Here is an 18,464-nt window from a genome sequence, read left to right as displayed (position 1 = left end):
GTTCATGGATGACACAAACCTGGGAGAAGTGGCTGACTGACACCCCAGAGGGACCTCGACAGGCTGGAGAGATGGGCGGAGAGGAACCTCATGAAGTTCAGCAAAGGGAAACGCACAGTCCTGCTCCTGGGGAGGAATAAGCCCAGCCGCCAGGACAGGCTGGGGGCCGACCAGCTGGAGAGCAGCTCTGCGGAGAAGGACCTGTAGGTCGTGGTGGCACCAGGTTGACCATGGGCCAACAGCATCCAGGGCTGTGTTAGGAAGAGTGTGGCCAGCAGGGCGAGGGAGGTGGTCCTCCCCCTCTGCTCAGCCTTAGGTGGGCCACATCTGGGGTGCTGGGTCCGGGCTCCTCATGGACCTGCTGAGGGCGAGTCCAGCGAAGGCCACGTGGACGATTAAGGGACTGGAAGCATCTCTCATGTGAGGAGAGGCCAAGAGAGCCGCGGCTGTTTAACCCACCGCCCTGCTCTAGGTGCCCTGCCTCAGGCCCCGGCCGACCCCGGACGGGGCTGCCGGCGCAGCGCCTCTTCCCCGCTTTGATGTCACGGTTTTCCACCCGCCCTCCTCCTCCTCCCCCCCCCGCCTCCGACGTCACAGCCGTCTCCAGGGGAACGGGCTGTGATGTCACAGGCCGAGGGGGCCTGTGCGGAGCAGCGCAGGTTCGGCGGCAGCGCTGGGGCCGAGCCGAGCCGAGGGGGCGCGTTGCCATGGGAGCGGGGGGGGGCCGAGCCGAGGGGGCGCGTTGCCATGGGAGCGGGGCGGGGCCGGGGGGCCGAGCCGAGGGGGCGCGTTGCCATGGGAGCGGGGCGGGGCCGGGAGCGCGGCGGCGGCGGCGGCGGCGGCGGCGGCGGCGGCGGCGGCCGGGCCGTGGCCGGACCGGGCCGGGCCGGGGGCTGACGGCGGTGCCGGCCGCAGGCGCTGCCCCCCGCCGCCATGCTCATCAAGGAGTACCACATCCTGCTGCCCATGAGCCTGGAGGAGTACCAGGTGGCTCAGCTCTACATGATCCAGGTGGGCTCGGCCACCTCCGGGGGCGGCGGGGCGTGCAAGGGCCCGTGGGGCTGAGCGGGGAGGTGGGGGGTGCAGGGGCGCAGGGCGGTGGGGCTGAGCGGCGGGGCGTGCAAGGGCCCATGGGGCTGAGCGGGGAGGTGGGGGGTGCAGGGGCGCAGGGTGGTGGGGCTGAGCGGGGAGGCGGGGGGTGCAGGGGTGCAGGGCCGTGGGGCTGAGCGGGGGGGGTGCAGGGGTGCAGGGCGGTGGGGCTGAGCGGGGAGGTGGGGGGTGCAGGGGCGCAGGGCGGTGGGGCTGAGCGGGGAGGCGGGGGGTGCAGGGGCGCAGGGCGGTGGGGCTGAGCGGGGAGGTGGGGGGTGCAGGGGCGCAGGGCGGTGGGGCTGAGCGGGGAGGTGGGGGGTGCAGGGGCGCAGGGCGGTGGGGCTGAGCGTGGAGGCGGGGGGTGCAGGGGTGCAGGGCCGTGGGGCTGAGCGGGGGGGGTGCAGGGGTGCAGGGCGGTGGGTCTGAGCGGGGAGGCGGGGGGTGCAGGGGCGCAGGGCGGTGGGGCTGAGCGGCGGGGCGTGCAAGGGCCCGTGGGGCTGAGCGGGGAGGTGGGGGGTGCAGGGGCGCAGGGTGGTGGGGCTGATCGCGGAGGCGAGGGGGTGCAGGGGCGCAGGGTGGTGGGGCTGATCGCGGAGGCGGGGGGGGCGCGGGGCCGTGGGTCTGAGCATGGAGGTGGGGGGCGCAGGGCCATGGGGCTGAGCGTGGAGGTGGGGGGTGCAGGGTGGTGGGGCTGAGCGCGGAGGTGGGGGGGGGGTGCAGGGCCGTGGGGCACCAGTGAGCCTGCTATGCGTACAGGGGTGGGAGTGAGGTTTGGGGGGGGACGGTGAGGGACACAGACCAACAAGGCTGAGCGTGGGGCTGGAGCGGGTGTCGGGGGGTGCAGGGGCGGGGGGGGGCGGCTGCCTGGGCGAATAGGGATCTGGGGGGGCGTGGGTGGCTGCGGGCGCCTGTGAGGTGCTGGGCTTCGGGGGTGCGAGGCTCCCTGGGGCGGGCGCGGAGGTGCGGGGGCAGAAGGCTGGGTGAGGAACGGGGAGGGGGGGGGGTCTGTAAGGTGGGGGGGGGGCCGATCCGTGGCGGAGTGGGGGGGGGTGCAGCTCGGGCCGACCCCTTGCCCTGCAGAAGAAGAGCCGGGAGGAGTCGAGCGGAGAGGGCAGCGGCGTGGAGATCCTGGCCAACCGGCCCTACAGCGACGGCCCGGGGGGCAGCGGGCAGTACACCCACAAGATCTACCACGTGGGCTCCCACATCCCCAGCTGGTTTCGGGCCCTGCTGCCCAAGGCTGCCCTGCAGGTGGAGGAAGAGTCCTGGAACGCCTACCCTTACACCCGCACCAGGTGGGCTGCCGACGGGGGGCTGCGCGCCTCCCGACGCGGGGGACCACCCTGTCTCTGCTTCCCGGGGGGCCCACCGACCCGATGGGTGGCCTTCAGAGCGGGGCGAGCTGCTGGACTCGGTTACCCCGCGTCCGGCTCAGCCCCCTTCCCGCTCCTCCCGCAGGTACACCTGCCCCTTTGTGGAGAAGTTCTCCATCGAGATTGAGACCTACTACCGGCCGGACTCTGGCCAGCAGACGAACGTCTTCAACCTGAGCGCGGCCGAGAAGAGGCAGAGGATTTTAGGTAGGCGTCTCCGCTGCTGGCCTCCGGGCCGCCGTGGGGCAGGGATGCCGCTGCGAGCCTCGCTTGGGGTGCTGAGTAGGAACTAGTTCGCAGCGAGGCAGAGGTGCGTGCTGCCTTCCTGCGGTGCCCGGCGGCACTGGACGGGTGCCTCCGGGTGGCTCGTGGCTCAGCGTCTTTAACAAGCCGGGCTTTACTTACCCTGGGGTCTCTTGAGTTGTGGGGACTGCGGCAGCGGGAGGCACGTGTGCCCCGATCTCCCTGCTCAGGCCGCACGGATGAAATAGCTTCCGCGTTAGAAGTGTTAACGGAGGACGATTTTGTCCCCTGCCGCCTTCCCTGGGCTGTATCTGTATTTCCAGCTCTTCCCTTCCCAGGCCCTGACACCCCAGTGCTGGCAGCGGAGCTGGTGGCAGGCTGCTCCCTCCTCTTTCCTTATCCCATCCCCTCTCCCCTGTCGTTTGGCGCAGCTTCGCCTTCCTGTGTCCTCTCCAAGAAGAGCAGGTGCGTGTGGGAACCCACAGAGGGCTCTTGGAGGGGATTTAGGGACAGGCCAGGGCTTAGCTGAAGAGGGGGAGCTGGAAACGACTCCCTTCCTTCAAAGTGGCCGCAGAAAACGGGTGCGAGTCTCGGGAGGAGACAGATGAAATCACTTCCCTCCGAGCACCCCCGTCCCTTTCCTTCCGCCCTGCTCCTCGCTTCCCTGCTTTCCCCCCCCACCCCCCACCCCGTTCCCTGCATCACTCTCGTGCTTCCAGGAAGCACGAAAGCGGGGTTGCGGTGGGAGAGCCTGGATGCTCAGGTGGGATTCAGCTATCGCAGGGAGGTTTTGGCGCTTGTCACTGAAATCTCCCTTTCTGGGCGGTGGAGAGCTCGTCGTTTTAGGTGCTGGAGCGCAGCGTGCTGCGCCGCCTCTTAAAATGGAGGCCTTAAAATAGGCACGCGGAGGAAATGATTCATCTGACCTATTTCTTTCGTTGGCTCTTGTGCGATATGGGGATGTGCAGCTTGGACGCTGGTGTCTAAAATCAGGGGGGATGAATCTCACCCTCGTGGTCATTGGGCAGTGACTGAGTACGAGCCGACCACTGGCAGTGCACGGCCCCTGTGCTCGGTGCCCATCTACCCTGGTGGCAGGGCTGGATCCCCCGGTCTGACTTCTCCTCTGGCCGCTTTCCCCGTGGGCTTTCTGCAGGGCGTCTTGGAGAGGGCCGCTGCTACCTCCCACGGCTTCCCCTTGGAGAGGGGGGCTGCAGCGGGACCGTGTCCTGTTGCCCTCCCGTCTCGATGACGGCTGACCCAGGCTGGAATTTTCTTTGCTGGCTTGTGTTCTCGCCCCGGTGTCCCGTGACGCCTCGGATTTAAATCCCTGACGACCTGTATCGCGTTTCAAAGGGTGATTGAAGGCGGAGTAAACGCCAAGGTTTGGAGTCTAGGGTCCAAAGCGGTCTTCTTGCCCCTGTGAACTGTACAACCACTTCCTCACAAATCGTTTCTTGTCCCATAGCATGTAGCGGTAAGAATGAATAGACCTGCAAGTTGTCGTGTGAATAATACTGCAGTGGGATAAAGCGCAAGCCTGAATGTTTCTCAGTCCTGCAGGCCACCTCAGAAATCCCCTACCTTCGCTGCATAGCGATACCTTCTGCGCGCTGCTTCAACTCTTTGTGGCTTTTGCATTAATTTCCATCTGCGGTAGCATCGTTCCTGATCCTGAAGCATTCACAACCTGCTTGCAGTCTGGATGTTGACCTGCCTGCAGCGCTCTGGCCTGGCTAATTGGCCGGGCTGGTTGCTCTGGAGGTGCTGTGGCTCACCGCATCCCTCCGGACAAGGTGTTATCTGCTGTCTGCACGCAGCACTGCGGGTGAGGACCGGGGCTGTCTCTTACGGGAAGTTAGCGGCTATGAGTTCCTCCCGTTCTCGGGTGTTAGGCTGGCAAATGTGCAGGGTCCTGTTACGGTCCCCTGCTGTCAAATGTATCGTGGTGTGATCTGAGCTGCTCAGTAAGTTGATCGGATGCTTTTTGATTTCAGGCAGCCAGGGCTTGTGTTCGCCTTATTGTTGCGGCAGTGGGGTGCAGCCAGGTCGCGTGCACATCCCCTGCCTGGCGGTTCAATTTGTGCTGTGTGGCCTGGTGCGGGTTTCGACCCTGACTTCAAATAAGCGTTAAGCTGTGTCCTTGTAGCTGACCTCATCTGTGCCTTGGAATGAAATGCATTTTTAAGTGGTTTCAGGGTCTGAGGAGTCGGAACTGGTTGTTCCTGTCTGGGTTGCTTCTAGAATCATAACTTCTGCATCATTTCTCATCCAGCAGTGTGGAAAAATACTGTGGGAAAGGACTGCCTGGGCCATGGAAAGGGATACTCTTGTGGTCCAAGCTGCTATGCTCTAGGCAGTTGGTGCAGGAGCACCTGCAGGATATGCATCCTACCCTGCACGTATTGTGGTCCCGGCAGAATGCTGCAGCTGTGACAATGTGCCCACCTGCAGGTGACACCCTGGTGCTGAGCAGGAGAGCTCAAGGGCATCTGTAGTGTCCCAGGTGGAGGGCTGCTGATGAGATGGCCGTGGCCGTCTGCTGGGGGTCTGTGACGTTTCTGGGACCACAGATCCATTCTGTAGGAAACGCTGTGTGTTGCAGACTGAGGCAACTACCCTTATCTCCCTCCCAGTTCTTCCGCTTTGCCGTGCGTGAGAGGATGCCAGTGGCTTAGCTGAGCCAACGCTTCCCCCTTCCAGAGGTGCCCACCAAAAATAAGAGGCTTTGTGCAGGGTTTGGACCCAATGACTTCCCATGGCCGGTTCTGACCCCTTTTTTTTTTTCCTATGATTCTGTGAATACTACTAAAGCATGGTTAGTTTGGAAGGATCTGGTTGTTTGGGAGCATCTGCCTCTGATCCCCCAGGCTTTGCAAACCCACATAGACCCAGATAAAAAGCAGTGCCCGATGTCTCAGGTGCTGCCTCTAGCCCTGCTGCCAATGCATCTGACTGCTCTGAGCAGATGCTATTTATAGTGCATCAAGTACGAGTTTGGGTTTAGCTCGGCAAGGGTGGATTGCGTTTTGTTTTTTACAGTAGACCAGTGCAGCGGTGAACCAGATGCATCAGTCTGACTTCCCGCTAGGAGAAGGGTCTCGTTTGTGGATATCTGGAGAGGGATGCTCATGCAGGCCTCCCTTACAGAGGAATTGGGCACGACTGTTGTTTTTTACCACAGCAGAGTCCTTTTGCTAATATAGCGTTGGCTGCACGGATATGGATTTCCCCGTCTGTGTGCCCTTCTGAGGTGCCGGCCACGTTCAGGGTGACAACACTGAGTGCTCCAACAACGGTCTCTCGCAGCTGCGGGGCCGTTGCCGCTTGCTCCCCACACTTCCTGAGCTTATTTGGTTCCTCTTTGAGCAAGAGAGGCATAGCCTGTAGGCTGATTTTTGCCCTAAACTCTGTACTAGGGCTTCCAAACCTCCAAACACCCTTCCAGTTTGCACCCCGTCATCCTTTCAAGCTGTCTGAATGGCTGTTGGGTTTGGATCTTGTTTTGCTGGATACTGTCGCTGAGCAGAACAGGGCTGTGGCTGGGCCTGCTCTGTAACTCCAGTGCCTGATGCCACCAGCTGCTGCCTTGTGCTGTCCTTCTGACTTGGGTTGTCTCACCTGCGTGGGCCAGTCCCTGCTTGGCTGCTTCTCATCCTTTGCTTTGCTCCAGCGTTTACTTTTAAGAAGTATACCTGGTATTTTCCTTGCTTCCTTCCCAGCTCTCTGCAGCCCCTTGTCCGTGAGCCCTGTTTTAATTGCGCAAGCAGTTCTGGGGGGGGGGGGGGCACACGTTCCAGTTGCAGAATGACAACAAGGCCTGTTCCTCCTGGTTCGTGGCACAGTTTGCTTTTGCTTGAGGTGTGTTGCTAAGGCCCTGGTAGTAGGGCCTGCTTGGGGAGCTTGAGATGGGAAGTTGGTGGGTAGGGAACGTGCTGCGAGATGCTCGAGGGGATTTCTGTTGAGCCCTTCAGCGTCTACTGTGCATGAGCACAGAAAGCCCAGCTGACAGCGGCGAAGGCTGCTTTCACAGAGCCACGAGCAGGGGGCCTGTGACCCTCAGGTCCCAGGGGACAGCTGGCGGGTGTTCGCACCGCGCCGCCCCATCGCAGCTGTACCAACCCGCCCGATCCGGCCTAGTCCTCCTCACCCGGCCCACGCGTTCCCTGGAGTCACCTGAGCCTTTCTTCCAGCTGCCAAATCTCCTCGCTAATGCGTGTATGTGTGTCATCCTTGCTCTTAATACGCCTGGCAGCTTCTGTGCCTCCCCCAGCGGCTGCCTGTGCCTCTTGCAGCCGCAGTCTGCCTGCTCCCCACCTGCCGCGCGTCACGGGCAGCCACGGAAAGGGGGCTTGCCCCCTCATCTTTCCTCTTGCTGGATCAAGCCCTGGTGCAGAGAAGGCATCTGGACAGCTGGCTACAGCCAAAGGTGGCTCTGAGCTGGTGGTTTTGGGGACAGAAAGTATTTGTTGGCAGTGCTAGCTTTGAGAAGCTTCCCTGCAGTGCCGTTTGCCATCTCTTGGCTGGACTGACTGAGGCTGCGTGCTACGCTGCAGGCTGTGTTGGCGACCCGGCTTAGCTAAAATAACTCGTGGGATCTCCCCTCTTGTTTCCCCACTTCTCTGCCCCTTCCTTGCTCTGCCCAAGCCCTTGGGCTGTTCCAACCTGCTGTGGCCCGTGAGCGTGAAACGGCAGAGTGCAGGGTGCAGTGCTGTCAGCGTCGCTCTCTGCCTGCTCCTTCCCGTAGACACCATCGACATTGTGCGAGACCCCATCTCCCCTGGGGAGTACAAGCCCGAGGAGGACCCGAAGCTGTATCACTCCGTGAAGACGGGCCGGGGCCCACTGGGCGATGACTGGCTGGAGGTGGCAGCCGGTGGGCCCCTGATGTGCGCCTACAAGCTCTGCAAGGTGGAGTTTCGCTACTGGGGCATGCAGTCCAAAATTGAGCAATTCATCCACGACGTAGGTGAGTGTGGGGCCTCGGCACCTCCCCACCTGCTGCTTCCGACGCCCCTCGGCTGATGGGCGCTGCGGTCCTCCAGCAGCCGTGCTGGGATGCTGTGACCGTTACTCAGTCGGCACCGGTATTCGTCCGGTGTCTGCGCCGTCCTGGCGTTGCCCTGTGCCAGCAGAGCCGGCGCTGTGCTGATAGAGGGAGAGGAGGGCTGGTGCAAGGAGCCATAAAGCTGCTGGGCATGTTTTGGAGGATGCACACATGAGACTTATTTGGAAAGCAACTGGGAGGGCCAGGGTGGTTGGGGGCAGCCCCTGAAGCTATTAAGAGCTTTGCCTAGGTGGGGCAGCCCAAACCACCAAGCAGGGTCTGCCAGGGGCTTGGGCCGTGCCTCGCTCATCTTGCTCTCGCAGGCCTGCGCAAAGTGATGCTGCGAGCGCACCGCCAGGCCTGGTGCTGGCAGGATGAATGGACGGACCTGACCATGGAAGACATCCGACAGCTGGAGGAGGAGACGGCCCGTATGCTGGCGCAGAAGATGGCCAAGTGCAGCGAGGCTGAGGAGCCCCCTGCGGCTGGCCCCAGTGCCGAGGGCCACCCGGAGCTGGGTGGTGCCAACGGGCAGGACAATGCTGAGCCGCAGGGGGCATCCGATGCCTCCCCCGATGATACCTTTGCTAAGCAATGGTCCACGTCTTCCCGGTCATCCTACTCTTCCCAACACGGAGGTGAGAGACGTGGCTGGGAAGAGGGACTCTGTGTCTGGTGGGATGGGGGTCCCTTTCCTGGGGGAGAAGATGGGGACCCTGGAGCCCTTCACAGGAGGGGATGGTGTAGTAGGGGGACCCTATCTTTCCCGACCTGGATCTCCCACTAGATGAGTTTGGGCACAGGAGCCACCTTGGGGGCTCGGGGCAGCAGGACCTGTAGGTCCCATGAAGCAGGAGCGATATCTGGCTGCAGAGGGGGATCTGGCTCTGACCCCTTATCTGGGGCAGGGGGGGTGTCTCCTCAGAGCCTGTCCGAGTGGCGCATGCAGAACATCGCACGGGACTCCGAGAACAGCTCCGAGGAGGAGTTCTTCGATGCCCACGGTACAGCAGAGCGGCCCTGCCCGGTCCCTGTGGCCGAGCCTTGGGGAAACGCAGGGTTTCGGTGATTGAGACCCTGGCCTGAGGCTGGGCCCTGGTGGAGAGGGAGTTCCCACAGCAGGCCCATTGCAGGCTTGTCTGTGCTCTGGGTTGGCTGGATTCTACCTCTGCTGTCCCAGGAAGGGTTCCTAGGGTGGGTGTTAGCTGCCACAGTAGGAGCAGGGTGTGGGTGCAGGGGATACAGATTGAGCTTTGAGGGACCACCTGCCCACGGCGCCGTCCCTGCTGCCACAGAGGACCTGTCCGACAGTGACGAGGTCTTTGCAAAGGAGATGACGAAGTGGAGCTCTAACGACTTCCTGGACACGCTGGAGCGGCCAGTGGAGCTGGATGAAGTGCTGGGTGAGTCTGGGACAGCTGTGAGCCTTATGCACTGGGGGCTGTGGTGGGGAAGGCACCATTGTGGGTGTTTGACCCATCTACTGCCTGAGACCTGGCATGAGTGTCCCAGGACAGGAGCCAGATCCCTTTCTGGAAACCCCAGGTAGGCTCATCCAGGCCCTGATTTGCAGGGGATGGAGCCAGCGCGGCCAAGGCAGATAGTGAAGGACTAGCGGGGCCCGGCTTCCCGGAGGTATGTGCATCCCGCTCTCCCCTGCCCTCAGGCTGGGTAAATCCAGCCGTGCCCTCCCCAGCATGGGTGCCCGTGGGGTAGATGGCAGCGCTCTCCTTCCCGCAGGGTGGTTCAGTGGAGAGCGCGGCGCAGGCGTGTCGGATCCACGCGCTTTTCCTCATCCTCCACAGCGGGAACATCCTGGACCAAGGCGCAGGCGAGCCAGGCTCCAAGCAGGCTGACGTGCAGACGCTGGCTGCCACTTTTGATGCCGTCACCCGTGTCCACTTCCCGGAGGCTCTGGGGCACGTGGCGCTTCGCCTGGTGCCCTGCCCACCCATTTGTGCTGCTGCCTATGCCCTCGTCTCCAAGTACGGCTGGTGTCGTGCTGGGCTGGGGAGGGGGGTTGTGCTCTGCTAGCCTGGGGTGATATATCATGCTACGGGCAAAGGAGGATGCCATTTTCCCTGGCAAATGGCCCAGGGTTGCAGGAGCAATCAGGGAGGTGATGGTCCCGGAGAGGGGACTCTCTTCCACCTGCTGTGGCCTCTCGGGGCAGGGCAAGCGTCATGCAAGGGAAAGCACGATGGGACGGGGGTGTCAGGGCAGGGGCAGCCCTGCTTATTCTCCCCGATCTCTCAGGCTTAGCCCGTACAGCCACGATGGAGACAGCCTGTCCAGCAGCCAGGATCACATCCCGCTGGCAGCCCTCCCGCTCCTGGCCACGTCCTCGGGGAGCTACCAGCATGCCGTCAGCACCGTTATCACTCGGGCCAACCAGGCTTACAGCGCCTTCCTGCACTCTGGGGAGGGGGCCGGCTTCTGTGGCCAGGTGAGAGGTGCCGGGGTGGGCAGAGGTGCTGGCCAAACGGGGCACTTGAGCTAAAAGTTGCTAGAGGCTGGGGAGGATTTGGGGAAAACATTTCTCCTTCCCAGGCATCTGCTGCTGGTCATGGGGCTCCTGGAGCTTGGCTCCAACCTGGACAGTTTTTCCTGTGTCCCAAGGCAGAGGGGAGGCTTTCTCCTTCCAGGCCCTCGACATGGGTCTGGGCTGTCCCGCAGGTGGTTCTGGTCGGGGACTGCGTGGGAGGCATCCTGGGCTTCGATGCGCTGTGCCAAAGCCGAGCGGGCTCGGGGGGCAGTCGGAGCAGCAGCCGCAGGGGCAGCCTGGTGAGTGCCTGCGATACTTGGAGCCCTGTCCGGTCCCGTCCACCCCCTTCCCCACCGCCCCTAGCAGCCCCTGTGCTCTACCATCAGCATCCCGGCGTGTCTGGGAGCATGGGGATGGTGGGAAAGGGATTTGTGCTCTTGGGTACCTCTAAGGAGGTGCTCTTGGTGGTGGATGGGGGTGCAGGGCTAGCAGAACGAGATGCTCGTCCAGGGGAATCGTGCTATGTTCAGCCGCGGTGCCCCTCAGCGAGGATGGGCAGGGACTAGTGATGGTGGGGGAGTGTGTCCCTGGCAGCTCAGCTCAGCAGATGCCGAGCGCTCGCTGCTTTTCTTCTCCCAGAACATGGAGCCCATCTCCCCCGAGTTGTGTGGTGGGAGAGACCCACTGGCCGAAGGGGCAGACGGAGCAGGAGGATCGGCCCAGGTCAATCCGGAGCCGGGGGCACAGCTGACCTCCCGGGAGCCTGGGGACAGCCAGCACCACAGCTCCTTGTGCAGGTGAGAGCGCCCTGTGCACTGGGTGCCAGGAGGGCTGGGGTGCAGTCGGGAAGCACCAGATGCCCCACCGTGGGTGGGCAGGGTGCTTGCACGCAGCTGCCCGGTCCCTGCGGAAGCACCGACGCTCACTGGAGCGACTGCGACGGGTTTTATGCTTTACGTCTGGGGTGGCTGGGAAATTTGCTCTTTGCAGCCCCGTGGGAGATCGAGCCTGAGGAGGAGCGTTGCATGGGTATAGTCCTCTCCCGAGCGCTGGGGACATCTTGCTGGAGCTCTCCTGCTCCCAGGAGCTCCTCTCCGCTAATGGCCATGGCGGGCACAGCTTTGCCTGTCCCGCGGCACAGTGGCTCCTGGATCTGGTGGGACTGGGAAGACCCCGTGTATCCTGGCTGAGACTCGCTCTGCTCTGCTGTCCAGCTTACAGGCCAGCGAGCCCCCGCTGGAGGCAGAGGTGCTGCGGAGCGGTAGCTCAGCGCTGGATGGGGCTGAGGGCACCAGCGCCCGTCTTGACTTTAAGGTATCCGGCTTCTTCCTCTTTGGCTCTCCGCTGGGGCTGGTGCTAGCGCTGCGCAAGACCGTCATGCCTGCTATGGATGGTGAGGACCCCCGTGAGCTGTGAGGCCTCAACAGAGGCCCTGCGGTGCAGGTCCTGGACCTTCCCTGCTCCATTGTCCTCTAGTGCTGGGGCCCCAAGGCTCAGCTCAACCCCTTGTACCCGCTGAGATATGAGTCATGCTCCCCCTGTGCAAGCCTGAACCCCACCTGGGACCTCCCCAAACAACCCTGCTTGGGTTTGAACCCCTTGCAGGCTGAGTCCCATGCAGATCTCAATGTTCACGTGTGCCCGAGTATCCCCTTTGCTGCTCTGTGCCAACCTGAGCCTGGCCCAGTGGTCCAGGCTGTGGACGTGTCCCTTGCTCGGACCAAAGCGCCTCTCCTGGTATCCTGGGCTTGCTGCTCCCAGTGCCCAGCTGGATGCAGCCTCTCCAGGGCTGATGCAGGGACTTTCCCCCAGGCCTGGCCTTTCCCCTTGCTTTGCGAAGGCCTGAATGCACTGTGAGCTCCTTTTGCCTTCCCTGCTGTGGGCCTGTCCTTCCTGCCTGCACCCTGGGGCTCCCTGCCAGCCGAGGGCAGGTTTAGGCACCCTGCCATAGGGGTGCAAGCCCAAGCTGCTCTCCCTGTACCTTGCAACCCTCGCGTGTCACTGTCTGAGCCCTGTCCTCCGTCATTGTTGGGCTCCTTGCCACCTGCCGTGCAGGCTGGGCCACCTTGGGAGCCCCGACCCCCTCTCTTTGCCCCAGTGGCCCAGCTGCGTCCCGCCTGTGAGCAGATCTACAACCTCTTCCACGCGGCCGACCCCTGCGCCTCTCGCCTGGAGCCCCTCTTGGCCAAGGCCTTCCATGCTGTGCCACCTCTCAGCGTTCCCCGCTACCAGAAGTACCCGCTGGGAGATGGCACCTCCTCACTGCTGGGTGAGCGCTTGTGGCACTGCAGGAGCCTCACCGGGCGGGTGGAAAGGGAGAAAGGTGACTTGCAACCCCTGCAGCCCCCTTTGGTGCAGCACAGGAGGTCGTGGTGGGGTTTCTCCTCTCATTCGAGGGGCGTGCAGGGCCTCTCTGGCTTGCCGAGGCTGGCACCGATGATACTCCCTGGCTCCTGAGCACCAGCAGATGCCAGGAAAGCTGAGACACATCCAGTGGCTGCTCCAGCGTCTGTGTGAGCGTGCTGGCCCTGCAGCGGGCAGGGGAGGAGCAGAGCGGAAGGATCCCTGCAGCGGTGGCAGCAGCGTGGCTGGGCATCCCCACAGGAACTTGGGGCCATGGGGGAGACCCCGGGCAGGTCCCAGTGCCACAGCCTTACCCTGCGCTCTCTGTGGCTCTGCAGCAGACGCCCTGCAGACGCACTCTGCCCTCTTCTTGGCTGAGGTGGACGTGGCCGTCCCTAGCACCCCCACCAGCAGTTTCGGGGGCTTTTGGAGAGGCAGCGAGCCAGGCGAGCCCCCCACTCCAGCCAGCACCAGCGAAGTTGTCAAGAGTAAGTGCTAGCCTCTGCCCTGGGTTGCCCATGCTGTGCCAGGGAGAAGTGGGTGGTTGGGCGTTAGACCTGGGGCCAGGGCAAGGCAAGAGGTCCCGAGACGTGGTGCAGATCATGAAATGGGTTCAGCATGGATGGGTTCATCTATGGGTGGATTCATCTGAGCTCGCACCACTCTCCCTGCAGTTCTGGAGCGCTGGTGGGGCCCAAAGCGCATCGACTACTCGCTGTACTGCCCCGATGCACTGACCGCCTTCCCCACCATCACCCTGCCTCACCTCTTCCATGCCAGCTACTGGGAGTCTTCTGACGTGGTGGCCTTCATCTTGCGGCAGGTGCAGCGGGCACACGGGTGGGCACGGTGGTGTGGGTCGGGCCAGGGAGGCTAAGCTAAGGCCATGCTGCTCCACAGGTGATCGAGAAGGAGGGGCCACAGCCAACGGAGAGCGAGGAGAGCTCTATCTACAGCCCCGCTATCCCCCGGGAGAAGTGGCAACGCAAGCGCACCCAAGTGAAGATTCGGGTACGTGCCCTCCCAGGCTGTGCCTAGTCGCTGCTTTCTGCGCTGTGTCCGTCTGGGATTTTACCCTTTCCTCGGGCAGGCATCGGGCTCGAGGTGTCCCTGGATGCCTGGCCTTACCTGCCAGGCTCTGGGCATGGCCAGATCCTCAGATGGCTGGCTCTACAGGGTGTTGTGCCAACGCAGCCAGGATGGCTGCCTCCGGAGGGCTTGCTCGTATCTGCCAGGATGATGCTTGCCCCCGGGGTTGAGACTGGAGCCGCTTGGGTCCTGTGGCTTGGCAGGGCATGTGTGCCAGCCTGGGGCTCCCAGGGGTGCCCTGGGACGTGGGTGCCTCCTGTGCACCAGGCAGGCATACCACCCCGATGCAGTGTACCTGGCACAGCTGTTGGGCACATTGAGTTTATACGTGGACTGAAAGGTGAAGGGTGAAGGGAACGGGTTTGAGAAGGGTTATGGGAAGGTGATGGGGGAGAGAGGATGAAGCATATTGTCCCCTTCAAGGGGTGGCCTTGCCTGTGCCTATGCGTTCCTGCCCTGCCCAAGCAATCTTGTCCCTCCTGGGGCAGATGCTTGGGCAGAAAGGTGTCTGGTGATAACCTGTTGTGGCTGCTGAGCCTTGTATGTTCTTGCAGAACGTGACAGCCAACCACAGGGCCAGTGACACCATTGTGTGCGAGGGCAAACCGCAGGTCCTCAGTGGGCGCTTCATGTATGGACCCTTGGACGTGGTGACACTGACTGGGGAGAAGGTATCGCTGGGGCTCATGAGCCCCACTGGGACCTACCTGGGGTCTAGGTGGACAGGGCAGGGACCAGTATGTCTATGAGTGGGCATATGGCTGGTGTCCGCTGTGTCCTGGGGGGCAGGGGAAGGGTTATAAGGAGCAAGGAAGGCCCCTCAGGATCCTTTGGGATGGTGGGAAAGAGCCATCGTGTCCTGTAGATGTGTGGTTGGGGGTGGAGAAAGGTGGGGACATAGCAGCCATCAGGACCTGACAGGGTGGACAGACTGCCTGGGGCCAGTCCTTGATCAGCCCCTTTTTCCTGACCCAGGTGGATATCTACATCATGACACAGCCGCTATCGGGGAAATGGCTGCACTATGGCACTGAGGTGACTAGTGGCAGTGGGCGTCTGACCTTCACCATCCCTCCAGACAAGGCCCTGGCCATCGGCATATACCCTGTGCGCATGGTGGTAAGGTGAGAGGTGGCCAGGGCTGACGCTCGGTTTGGTGCAGGTAGGGGCATCTCGGCTTAGATCTTGCTCTGTGAGCGCGCTCAGCCTGAAGGACCTCAACTTTGTAGCACCCTGTTACCATAGATATCCCTTGGGTGGTGGCTCCTTTCCGCCCTCCCTTTGTCTTGGCTGCGTGCATTGGCCAGGCCATGTCCACCTTTGCTCCAGCCTGTATGTTGGGGGCTCCTGGGCAATGCGGGAGGAAGCCTGGTGGGACGGCAGGCGTGCTGGGCGCTGGAGGGTGGGAGGGTCCCTGCAGCTCTGCAGGTGCTGAGGTGGCAGACTCTGCTGCTCTCCTATGCCAGGGGTGATCACAGCTACGCGGAGGCGTATCTGACGGTGGTGGCACGGGGCACCGAGTCGGTTGTGTTCAGCATCGACGGCTCCTTCACAGCCAGCGTCTCTATCATGGGCAGTGACCCTAAAGTGCGGGCTGGTGCTGTTGATGTTGTAAGGTAGGTGCCCTTCTCACAGGGTGGCAAACGCCCTCTCCTATCATGATGATCCATTTGTGAGATCAGGGTAGCAGGGACATTGAAACAAGCCTCCCATCCCCTGGGAGAGCTGGGGGCATCTTTCGCTACCCATAAAGGCCTTGCCTGGATCCTCATGGCATTCCTTTGCGGGCAACTTCTTGCAGAAAAACATTTCCGCCTTTCCCTGGAGCCTGGCAGTATCTGGCCCTGCTGCTGGGGCACCAGCTGCTCCTCAGCTGGGCTTCATGTGGGCTCCCAAGGCTGCGCTGGAGAAGGGCTGTCGCAGCAGAGATCTGTGAGGAGGGAGCTGCTTTGGCTGCACCCATCGTAATGCCAGGACCGCTCAGCATGTGCCATCAGCAGGCCCAGGAGGTGGTTTTCCTGGAGGCCTGGTGAAGATGCTCTGATCTGTTCCTGGAGGCACTCCACTAACAGTAGTTTTAACTGCAGAAGCCTGTTGTGGTACGACACAGTGCTGCTGCACATCCAGAGTTGCTGAAGTCCTCAGAAGAGGAATAAGCATGGCCTTTGGGCAAGCATGGGGCAGGATTTAATTCATGGGGGAAGCCAGGCGTGCCGCTCCCTTGGGTGGTTCTCCCTATTTGGGAGCCAGAGCCCATGGATGATCTCTGGGAGAAGCTCAGAGGCTTCCCCTCTGGCAGAAGTGTCCCTGAGAGGGCTCGGGAGGACCTGTTAAGCAGGTTCTGCCTTCTCAACTTCTTTGTCACAACACAACCGGCTTCTTTTTGTCCTTCCGGCTGCTCTGTCATTGACGATTTCCCCTTTCCCCTAGCGAATTAGTGGTTTAGTTGCTGTGTTGCTGCATGTTTCCGGTAAAGCCTGCAGCAGGTGTACTCGACAGTGGTGTCCCCCTCTAGTTCTTCTGTCCTGGTGGCCGCAGCCATCTCTGCCTGTCTCCACTGCTCCGGTGGCCCTTTCCTTGTTGTCCCTGATAGAAAATGTTGTGCTTAGCTCCCGGCCCTGCCTTGGTGCCTCCTCTGGCCAGGCCACGTCCATGTTTGCTGCCTTCAGCCTTCTGCCCCGCTGCGGTGTGCGATGCACACCCCATCCGGCCGCCCGGCTGGTGGCCCTGCCCTTCGCACCAGGCACTGAATTCCCTGTGGCCCCCGCCACCCCGAGCCTTCCTCGCGCCGTGCAGCGACACATCCTCCCTTTCCCAGGCACTGGCAGGACTCCGGCTACATGATCATTTACGTGACGGGACGTCCCGACATGCAGAAGCACCGCGTGGTGGCCTGGCTCTCCCAGCACAACTTCCCCCACGGCGCCGTCTCCTTCTGCGACGGTCTCACCCACGACCCCCTGCGCCAGAAAGCGGCTTTCCTGCAGAGCCTGCGCACTGAGGTGGGCCCCGGCCCCAGCTGCTCGGGGCTGGGGATGCCAGCAGGATGGGACTGGAGGGCTTGACGAGGCGGCTTGGGGCCTGCGGTGGGGCTGGGGGGAGCCCGGGCTGTGTCGTGGCTCCCTGCCCCTCTCCATCCCTGGGATCAGAGCGTGGCAGAGCAGCACTGCAGCATGGAGGAGCTGCGTGTGGCGGTGCTCGGAGCTGGGCCTGGCTCCGATGGTGCCGCCGTCACGATCCCGGGGCTGGGACCAGGCTGAGGACCAGGCTCAGGCCTTGGAGGAGGGTTGCGAGGATTGCAACTGCCGATGAGGGAGTCTCGGTCCCTGTGGCTTGTGCTGGGCTGTAGCCCAGGGTGGCCAGGAGCGGGGCATGCGTGGCTTCGCTCTGCCGCGGGAATCCTTGGGAGTGGGAGTTGGGGCATGGCCGGTCCCTGCCCTGACGAGGCTCCTCCTGTCCGTGGTCAGGCAGAGATCACCATCGTCGCTGGCTATGGCTCCACCAAGGACATATCTGTCTACAGTTCCCTGGGGCTCTCACCGGCGCACATCTACATCGTGGGCCGGGCCGTGAAGAAGTTTCACAACCAGTGCCAGGTACGAGGTGGTTAGGCTGGGGCTGTAGGTGGGCCTACATCCCCAGGGCCAGGCACCGATCTGGACGGCAGGGTTGTCCCCCCTGGGGCTCGAGACCGTTGCAGTGGGTCGCGGGGGCCTGGTGTGGCTCAGGCTGTCCGTGTCCTGCAGTTCCTGTCCGAAGGCTACGTAGCACACCTGGCCCAGCTGGAGGCGGCATCCCTGGCCCACTCCCCCAAAGGACCGCCGCGGCCCACGCTGGGCAAAGGCACCTACGGCTGCCCGGCGCCCGTCGACTTCCTGCGTAAGCAGAGCCAGCTGCTGCGGTCGCGGGGACAGAGCCAAGCCGAGCGCGACGGGGGTCCGGTGCCAGCCCCCGCCGGCCTGCCCCGGGTCAAGCCCCGCAGCGTCAGCCTCAAGTTGGAGGGTGAGGAGTGAGCGCGGGGCAGCCTTCGTCCCCCCCACCGCCGCCAGGCGCCCGCGGCCAAAAGCCTTGACTTTCCAGCAAGGAGCGCCCGGTGCCCGAGCCGGCGCCGCATCCCGCGGCAGGCCCGGAGCCGATATGAAGGAGATGAGAGTACTGGGTCCGGAGATCACGAGGCCCTGGCCACCCCGGGGACTGGAGCAACCCCCTCGGTGCTGAGCCACGCTGGGCAGCGCTGTGCCCCCGCGCCCCATGCCTGCCCCCGGCCTCCCCGTCCTGCCCCCCGGCTCCTCCTGCCCCTGTTTCCTGGGGCTTGCGGGAACTGCAGCTGGGGGTTTTGCCTGCCGGCCTTTCTCCCCAGCGTGGTTTGGGGAGCTGGTGCGCCGCCCCCCGAGCCCTGTCCCTGCGGGGCTATCGCGCCCTGGTTCGACTCTCCCAGGGCTTCTTCCCGCCTAGCGCCTGCCCTCCTGTGCCGACACCTCCACCTCGAGGGGTACGTGGTGATGGGAGGGTTGCGGTGGCACCGTCCCTGTCCCCCGCCACCACTTATTTATTTCCTTTCGGGGGTGGAGAGTCGTCAGGCAGGGGCAGGGTTGGGATTAAACCACGGTTCCTCTGTTCTGTTCATTTTGTTGCGGCGTGAAATAAAGCAATGTAAAGAAGAGCAGCAGGGGCACGTGTGGATCCTCTTGTGGGCCTCGCGTGCCAGTGCTCTGCCCCAGAAGTAGTGCTGGCACAGCTCTCCCGGTGCAGCACCCTGTGGGTGACAGCCTGAGGCCCAGGGCAGCTGGGGACC

General features: G+C 63.0%; 1 protein-coding gene across 1 annotated transcript; it reads left to right on the top strand.

The window, feature by feature from the left end:
• The first annotated feature begins 615 nt into the window (after nt 1–615).
• PITPNM1 (phosphatidylinositol transfer protein membrane associated 1) lies at nt 616–18,332 on the top strand. The gene is made up of 24 exons (XM_068944349.1): nt 616–659; nt 916–1,011; nt 2,170–2,384; nt 2,548–2,669; nt 7,453–7,674; nt 8,076–8,390; nt 8,661–8,756; nt 9,048–9,155; nt 9,326–9,387; nt 9,493–9,737; nt 10,009–10,198; nt 10,429–10,536; nt 10,877–11,034; nt 11,452–11,630; nt 12,336–12,506; nt 12,919–13,068; nt 13,255–13,403; nt 13,481–13,591; nt 14,224–14,340; nt 14,645–14,793; nt 15,136–15,285; nt 16,488–16,671; nt 17,137–17,265; nt 17,416–18,332. The coding sequence occupies exons 2-24, from the start codon at nt 934–936 to the stop codon at nt 17,680–17,682; spliced, it is 3,675 nt and encodes a 1,224-aa protein (XP_068800450.1). The 5' UTR covers nt 616–659; nt 916–933; the 3' UTR covers nt 17,683–18,332.
• Nucleotides 18,333–18,464: the final 132 nt, after the last annotated feature.

Source organism: Struthio camelus, chromosome 5, assembly GCF_040807025.1.
Source record: "Struthio camelus isolate bStrCam1 chromosome 5, bStrCam1.hap1, whole genome shotgun sequence".
NCBI lineage: Eukaryota > Metazoa > Chordata > Aves > Struthioniformes > Struthionidae > Struthio > Struthio camelus.
Note: the sequence above shows the minus strand (reverse complement) of the source record. Positions and strands in the feature narration are given on the sequence as shown.